The 9,133-nt window shown below is 35.8% G+C and overlaps 1 protein-coding gene across 1 annotated transcript; it reads right to left on the reverse strand.

The window, feature by feature from the left end:
- Positions 1-1,651: 1,651 nt before the first annotated feature.
- LOC107763392 (importin subunit alpha-4) lies at positions 1,652-8,674 on the reverse strand. The gene is made up of 10 exons (XM_075238560.1): positions 8,329-8,674; positions 6,902-6,998; positions 6,732-6,823; positions 6,501-6,632; positions 5,264-5,449; positions 4,973-5,136; positions 4,735-4,813; positions 4,210-4,338; positions 2,846-2,973; positions 1,652-2,317 (listed from the first exon to the last, which is right to left on the reverse strand). Exons 1-10 carry the CDS (start codon positions 8,536-8,538, stop codon positions 1,939-1,941), a joined length of 1,596 nt encoding a protein of 531 aa, XP_075094661.1. The 5' UTR covers positions 8,539-8,674; the 3' UTR covers positions 1,652-1,938.
- Between the last annotated feature and the right edge of the window lie 459 nt (positions 8,675-9,133).

Here is a 9,133-nt window from a genome sequence, read left to right on the forward strand (position 1 = left end):
CCTAGTCCACCTCAACTAACGACGGCACGAGAATTCTTTCTTTAGCGTTATTTTATCTTAAAAATTATAGGACAGATTTTGACCCATACATTAATAAGGAACTAACTCCTTTTACCGGTTTCTTTTTCAACGAACGTGACTACAGTCATGCCAGGGTGAAAAATCAATTCTTAAGACTTAAGGGTCTCTTCTTAGCTGTGTCCCACGAGTCACGACTCCCACCCATTTTGGGTCAAGAAATCTGTCTTATTAATGCTCATGACTCCTGAGTTATGTCCTTTCAATTTCATTAGTTACGCTAAATGCCAAAGTAAAAAGTCATTATTCACACAGGCTTTTGAGATTTTTCTTTACCATGTTCCATTTGGCATCTATCGTTTCCCTCCAAATTCCTTTTGATTTCCAATTTGCCGCCAAATTTCCACATTTTCATTGGACAGAAGTTTGACATGTTTTCATAACATTTATGTCCAAAATATAACTCATGTGATTCCCCTGTCAAAATCTTTCTTATCCTTCGATGTTAATATTTGTGAATGCTTTTTGCCTCGTAAAAAATGATACAATTCACTATTCACAAGCAAACCGCACAATTATCCAGTCTGCAATATAATTAATCCCCACGTGTTGCCGCATGGGAGCACAAATTTATACAAACGCCAAATCAATAAATAGAAGATATATATTTTTCATGCACATATTTATAACTGAATTATGGTTAAACAGTAATATGTATTGTCACTTTATTTAACTGCATATTAAAATTGAATTATTAATTTGATATAAATACAGGTAAATAATATTTACCGAAAGTTCAGAATACATTTTCATAAAGTATGGTATGTGAATTTTAAGAAAGCAGAACGGGTCATACGAGACTTACTTCCCATATCAAAGGAGAGGTATATACTGGGGGACCTTTAATTTGCTGCTCATTTTTTGTCCTCCACTTTTTATTTTGTTTTTTCTTAGAAAAAAAGTGGACTCTACTCCAATTAAAGACACGTATAGACGATGATAATGACTTCCGTAGTGCATGGACATATGTCATTTTAAATCTGTCGGCAGGAATAATAAATTCATTCAAATTTGAATTTTTATAATAACTAAATGGTGCTAAATATAATAATGATTTAAATTATATAAAATAATGGAATAAATTCTTTTTCGGAAAAGGTCAAAAATATCTCTCTACTGTGCGAAAAGAATCATATATGCCCTCCGTTATACTATTTGTCTATAAAAGTCCTCCACGTTATAGTATTGACACAAAAATACTCTTCCTCCGTCAAGATCTCTACCATGTCCGACACGTGGCCTGATATTTTGATGAGATAATTTATATGTTCATACGGAACTACCAAATTAGATAATGTGAACAGTATTACATTAAATAAGTGATGCATGCCTGATGCCACGTGCAATAGACGCTACAATTTACATAATCTAATGACGTATGAGTTTTGAATTTCATTGATATGTGGACGTATAGCACCATTTTGATGATATTCAAGAGCTATGTACCCCCTTTCCTCCCAACTTGTGGTCTTCTTCTTCCCTTATTATTGTACAAGTGTGCTTTTAGACGCAATCTAGTCTCTTGATACAGCCAAAAATGACGCTGATCTTGACACTAGATAGATGATAGTGAGAGTGAACAGCTATTCTTATTTCTTAAGCAAAGATATAACCACATAAAAACATCCTGTACCTCACATAAAAAGCCAGTCAAAGGAACATCGATTTTTTGCCGTGATGTTGAAAAAAAAAAAAAAAAATCCTAAAACATTACATTTTCAGCAAATTCCACGCATAATTCAAAAAGCCTTTGTGCCAGACCAAAAACCCTGACCCTTGGCAACAAGAAAATCCAATTACATCCTTGTGCTCCACGAGTGAAGAGACCTATAAAACAAAACAGACTCTGCTATAATCTTTCTACCCAAACTTGAATCCACCTGCAGGAACATTAGGCTGGCTGTTTCCGAATTGGAAACCTTGTTGATTCCCATCAACGCCATCGGGGAAAATTTGTTCTTCATCTTCTTCAGCCCAGTATTTCTCCAAGATCTTTACGGCCTTCTCATAAATCTCGTTGTTGTCGTGGGTTTGGAGATTCTCGATCTTGTCCAATCCATCACATTCATCCATCATTTGTGCATATAAATTAATTCCACCATTCATGCCAGCTTCTTTGTCCACCTCGCCTACCTTTAATATATTCTCGAGCCCCTCCAAACATACTGTAACAATTCTGGGATCTGGACATATCAGGAGATCGCATAGTGGCTTAATGCAACCCTGACTTGCCAAGAATCTGCAATAGGATACACAAAAAGATCCCATTATTGGCCCCTCCACTCATTTGAAATAAGAATGTTAGACTTTCAACTCTTGTAATTGAAATGTTCATCTTTTCACAGTTGCACAGTAACCCACAATTTGCTCATTCAAAAACCTACTAGCTATTCCCTTAAACGGTTAAAACCTCTAACTACAAATATTGGAAATCCTCTAACGTGTCAAGATAATGAGTAGACCAGCATTCACTAAATATTGGTTCGTGTTTCAAACCAGGAACTTTGCATACTTTATCATCAGATAATACTCCAACAAAATGCCTACACAGGGCAAAAGACTCCATGAACAGTCATCTGATCATCATTTATCATCAAATTAGAGGAGAAATTTGCCGTTAGTTTCGCTTAAACTTCACGAATAGTTCTTTTCTTGAAAACTCATATTGGCTTGGGTTACAAGAAGAAGATAATGGGATCATAGGTTATATCAGACAAATAGTGCAATCAATGCACACTCGCAGAGAATATACAGACACAGAACAAACCTAATCTGGTCATAAGATCCTCCAGAGGTAGCATTTGAGATAGCCCATGCCGCCTCCTTCTTAATGTCAAATTCTGCACTTTGCAATAGGTGAACCAAGGGAGGAATAATATTTGCCTCAATAACAGCCTGTTTAGAAAGAAATGTGTAAGTGCATTAGTAGCAAGACGTCATATAAAGATAAAGAAGATAAAGAGAACTTCCTGAATCAATTCCTTTCATCCCCTGAAAGGGGAAAAAAGAAATCTGAAAAAAAAAAATTGACGAAAAGGAAGTGAGCTTCTCAATGAAATAAATTCTTGGTTCTTCATAGAGCATAACACTCCAGCAGCACTTCTCCATCTCAACCATGGTATTTTAATTCTCTGTGTTGAATCTTCATCTATCATACCATTCTCCAAGAAGTTGAGCCTAAATATCTGAATTGGGTATATTTAAGTAGCAAAATCCCGTATAATCTCACGTCAATTTCACTATTCTTATATTGGCTAAACTTGACGTGCATATATTATTTCTACTTATCCTAAAACCTTAGTGTCTAAAGTGTTTCTTTATAGTTCAATATTTTGGTTGATAATCCTCACTAGTTTCATCACTTAACACAAATAGTTTGCAAATAGCATAAAGCATTGAAGCTCATCATGTGTACTATTAATGAGTTTATACATAACTAAGGTTAACAAATACCGTGCTAGATGTAGGTCCCTTTTGTAAACTAAACCCACATGATTATGGGAATGACATCCAAGATTATGGGGAACCCTATTGTATCTCCTAATATATAAATCTTGTAAATAGTGATATGTCATACACGTGCAACGCACGTGCAGAGAAATTAGTATATATATATATATTCTTCGTTTGCACTTTCTTTTCAGTAAATTCCATATTTTAAATTTTTAATTAAGCCTGCTCCTTCAACCAATTTGGGACACTTTAAAGTCCCAGAAACCCTGGTGTATTCTACATATTTTACATTTGACAACACTGACTTAATCACAGTCAATCTAGCAATAATCTCAACTATCTATACCCACAAGGAACTTCTCTTTACACAAAAAGAAAAGAAAAACATTAAACTACCATGCCTAGTTCCAAAGTAGTCAGGGTTGGCTTTATGAATCCTCCCTATCCGTTTCACTTGGTTTCTTTTATACTTGTTACATCTCTTTTGCTTTTCTATGATTTACTTATTTCTTCCATCCCAAATTAGTCAAAAAGTGCAAACTGAAATTATTCTCAAGGGGGAGACGGAGCATTTATTGGGATCAAAGCTACGAGCTTCCGCAATACACTGCCTTCATTTCCTTAAACAGACTAATTAAATCAGAACACAACAAGAGCTTAACTGGAACGGAGACATACCTGTATTTGGGCTTTGTTTCCAGCAGTGATATTAGAGATTGTCCAACACGCCTCCTTCTTGATGCTTTTCTTGTGATTTTGAGTTAACAATTGACACAGACATGGCAACACTTGGTTGTCAATCACATACTGAAATATATAAAGCAATTAGTCATGTGAAAATAGAGCGAAAGAAAGAGAGGAGAAACACACTTGTTAAACGCTTAAATCCATATTCAAGTAGAAGCGGAGGTGATATTAGAAGAATTTTTCAATTTTTCTTAATTATGAGGAATCTATACAACTTCATCCTGAAAGACAAAGAGACATGATAAAAATATTGGCAGTGTTACTTAGTAACTTGTGCTCAATAAACAGATTCACATGCTAAACTAGGATAACATAATCAACCGTACAACAGTTTCATATCATTTAGATTTTTGATGTGGAGATACAGTAACCTGAAAGACAAAGTGCAAAGATAATTTAAACACGATAAAGGTAATATCAGAACATTGATTCACCCAGAAGATGAAGTAGCCGTACCTGTGTTTGAGCATCATCACCAGTGACAATATTTCCCGCGGTCCGGAGCGCAGGAATGAGAACTGTAGGCGACGGATGACTTCATAAGACAAGTGGGAAAAAGCCAAAGTTAGCGTCAAATCAGTTGGATTTTTATGATAATGCAAGCATGAAGTTGGATGTCAGAGACCGATATCCAACCCCCTAAAAGCATGGATGCAGACTAAAAACAACGATTGTAGAGGAAGTTAGAACATACCGAAGAAGCTCCACAAGTCGTGGACAGACACCTGCCTCAATTACAGCCTGAATCTTATCATTTGGGCCATCAGATAAATAAGAAAGGGCCCAACAAGCATCTGTCAAGACTTCTTCATCATTCATGTGGATAAGTTGTTGAAGAACAGGCAATGCAGGTTTGACCTATAAAATACACTGTCAGGCAATTATTTTCTGAAATAAAACTTTAACTATCTAGGTAGATCTGGAACAATATTATAAAACACAAAAAAGCTTTCATTAGAAGGAAGCATAACCCAAGTCCACTTACCGCCTCAAATGGTGTTGGTGGTTTGCCTCGACAAAAGTTAGAGAGAGTCCATGTTGCGTTTCTTAGCATTGAAAGCTTTGAGTGTTCATTCAGCTGAGCTAGCAATGGCATCAGTGCACCCTGGCTTAGAACAAGATCTCTGCAACTTGGGGAATCGCCAGCAACATTGCCCAAAGCCCAGACTGCCTGTTTAGTAAATTGGTGTTACAATAGAATTGTTACCCAAAGTTTTAGAAAGAACCAACAATTATTAAGCTCTTATGTCTTTTTTGTCAAGGGACTTGCACGTTTTTAGAAGTTGGACATCAAAACTCTTTGAAGAAAACAGAGCATCATGTACAGAAATTACAGAAGCAATATCTGGGAATTTTGCAAACCTCCTACATTTGTACAACAATCAATATCGCTAGGCTTTCACTTAGTATCAAGCTCCTTGAAAACAGAGCTACCACAACTCACTAATCCCTTGTGCAAAATGGATCCCACAGTTGCGGCGCACTGGCTACTTGGTACATTAAGTTTAGTTAGTTATCCATTTTTATTATTCTTTATTTTTACATCTCCATCACTTTTTTTCCCTCTCTAAATCCAACTGCACTTAAGGAAAATCATATTACATTTTTTTAATCAGGACATGCAAGTAAAAAGCAACAACAACAAACCCAGTGTAGTCCCACAAGTGGGGTCTGGGGAGGGTAGTGTGTACGCAGACCTTACCCCTACCTTGAAAAGATATAGAGGTTATTTCCGATAGACCCTCGGCTCAGGAAAGATAAGAAGAAAGGAGTAACAAGTAGTAACCCCAACAGGCCAATCAGCAAATCAAAGTCAACGAAACAACAAATGATAACAGAAATATAAGAATAAGAAGATACAAAACTACCACTACGTAGCACACTAATACCACTGGTATGAACAAGGAAAAATTAAGGAAAACAATTATTCTTACTTTAGACATGATTTTGCTTAAAATTGTAGAATTATTAAGAAATGATTAATGTAATATGATTGTCCTTTCTTATCAAGGTTTCTGGAAGTATAACTTAATACTGAATTATGTTTTAGACTTTAGGTTAGATAACAAATTGCAAAGTCATTCATGTTCCACAAACCGAAGTGATCTGCATAATGGGTGACATAGTTTTAAACTTTAAACTCACCAGGAGAATACTGAAGTTCACGTGAGACTGTCGGGTGCACAGGTTAATATAATAGTGTAAAATAACAAAACAATTACCTGTTCACGGACATCATCACTGGCTGAGCTAAGAAGTTGTACAAACTTCGGAACAGCTCCATGGTCAATCACGATGCGAGTATGTTCCGATGTTCCAGATGCAACATTTGTCAATGCCCAGGCAGCTTCAAACTGCAGGCACAGGAAAGATCAAGGCAAACGTAATATTGTAACTGCATCTTGAGTAAACACAACATAACAGGAAAAAAAGGAACTATAAATAACACATACTTGAAGCTGAGGCAGGTCATGCCGTCCGAGGAATTCTACAAATCTAGGGACAACTCCAGCCTTAATCACCTCATCAATTGGAGGGCTCCGCTCTACAGTTAACAAAACTATAGTCAATGGCAAAGGCGAATTAAGAAAAAAAAGCCAAAAACAGCGGAACAAATAAATACCAATCGATAAGAGCTTCCTGAAATGTGTTGTTGCTTCAACTTGTGCTGCAGGATCTTCTGACCATACTCCTTGGACCATAAGAGGAATACTTTCCAGCTGTCAGAAAACACAAAAAAAATGTTAGAGGTGGACCGAGATAATAGTAAAAAGATCAGGGGAAGGGAAGGACGAGAGTATCATCTTTAATCTCTCAAATACATTCCACCTGTCCTTATTCCAAACGTTTGACAATTCCATAGATAATTATCTGTAAACCTTTAACGTGTTTCAAGAATCCACAGTCGTCAGAGTATTAACAGCATGATATGGTGTTTCCTTATAAAACTAATGCTACCTTTTACATCAAAGAAAAGGTTAAAATATGTAAGCCCAAAGGACTTACTGATTTCCATTCCTCTTCTTAATTTCAAGAACCAAACTTGCCAAATAATACATTTCTTTTTGCTCTTATGCTAGCATCTCTCATCTTATGCTTCTAATCTCTTCATTCTACAGTTACTCGATTATTTTTCCTCATCATGCTGTGGCATTATTTACCTTTTTTTTTTTTTTTGAAAATCATTCTTTACTGAAATGTGAAGCTACGTTTTCTATCGAAATTCACGTCTGTACTGACATGATGTGTTAAGATCCTGGTTCTATCGATAATATGCTGAAAATTGTAACTAAATTCTCTACATAGATATTTTGTGTTCGATATTGTATGTTCATATTTTAAGTCCTTGATTAAAGTATGGGTACATTCTTTATCTCTGTCTTAAGTCTCGCTAGCGCTCCCTTCCACCATCGTACTTGGTCTACCACTCCAACAATTTGATCATCATATTGAAATTTGGCAAACACTAAAAAAGTTTAATAAAATCAAGAGATAATTTCATTTAGTAAATACTAGGATCGTGCAAAACAACATACAATCAATTATAACTTGTTCTGATAACCTATACATACTAGCATTTTCTCTTTACACAAAAAAATATGCTACAGCTTTTTTCTAGACTACTAGTCAAATTTGTTCAAGTATATGATTATAAGGAGCCCATTATTGATCCCACTGGTAATAAAGGGCTGCATAGCTCTAAAGAAGTACTGTAATACGAGCAAGTCCACACATAATTCTCTGTATTAGTAAGAAAACAGAATAATCAAAGTCCAAAATCTGGCCATTCTCTTGCTTATTGCTAAAATATTCCAAGCAAACAAGCACGATCTCAATAATAACACATAAAGAAAAAGGTGGACTAATAAGTGGAGACAACTTAATTCACCTCAACCAGTAAAATCACAATACCCAACTCGGAAATAGTCAAAAGAAAAAAGCAAAAAATACAAACTTCTTTCTCAGCTCCAAAAATAACCAACCAATCACATCAAGAATCAGACATAACAAAGATCAAAAGCTTTTCGACACTACGTGACATAAAAATACCCTTTTCTCAATAGCGGCAGGGGCATCAGGTAATTGTTGGGACTGAAGAAGAAGACCCTCACGGCGCTTCTTGAGGAGATTATCTTCGCGTTTGTTCTTCCTGATCTCCACTAAATTGTCCTCTCTTCTTCTACGGGCTTCATCTGCATCAACCCCAATTTTGTAAGATTTCTTGCGGACTTCAGTTCGAGTGCCGGGTCGAAGAGACATTTTCTTGAAATTGAGGGGGGTTTTGGGGGATAATACTGCCTCTCCCTCTCCCTCTCAGTGGAAATTTGGAAGAAGAAAGAAAGTGGAAACTTGAAAAGTGAGATTAAGAGAGAGAGAGAGAAAGGGGAAGAGAAAATGTTGAGGGGGTGAGATTTTGAAGAATATAAAAGGCAAGAGAAAGTACGGGGGCCAGTAGGAATGGGTTGTGAAACTCACTTTGGGTTATTCTTTGTTTTTGCTTTTAAGACACGTTAAGGAAAAAATACAGGCTGATTTTTGGTCTTTCTTATTATGAGTCATCACACAATAAAAAAGTAAAATAGTATGAAAGGTGGAAGTGTGTCACAGGTAACATCCTTAAGTAAAATATTGTATTTGTATGCACGAGATATTGTTGGTTTTCGACGACCATGTTAAATGAATCATTTGTTTGAATTAAGTTATATATGTCATGATCGATCTAAGTTTGGAGATTGAAAAAATATAATGAGTTTAGTGAAAATAACTTTCATATTATGGTGGATGAGATTGTATATTGCAAAGTATAGAGGTGTATTAAATAATAAAAGAACCAAATATAATATATTGTTGTGTC

Source organism: Nicotiana tabacum, chromosome 19 (assembly GCF_000715075.1).
Source record: "Nicotiana tabacum cultivar K326 chromosome 19, ASM71507v2, whole genome shotgun sequence".
Taxonomy (NCBI): domain Eukaryota; kingdom Viridiplantae; phylum Streptophyta; class Magnoliopsida; order Solanales; family Solanaceae; genus Nicotiana; species Nicotiana tabacum.

Excerpts from the sequence above, each read along its gene's own strand:
- LOC107763392 (XM_075238560.1), bottom strand. The coding sequence starts at position 8,538 with ATGTCTCTTCGACCCGGCACTCGAACTGAAGTCCGCAAGAAATCTTAC. Across the intron at positions 5,450-6,500 it reads GTGATGATGTCCGTGAACAG|GCAGTCTGGGCTTTGGGCAA; the intron begins GTAATTGTTTTG and ends TTTACTAAACAG. Across the intron at positions 2,318-2,845 it reads GGATCTTATGACCAGATTAG|ATTCTTGGCAAGTCAGGGTT; the intron begins GTTTGTTCTGTG and ends ATCCTATTGCAG.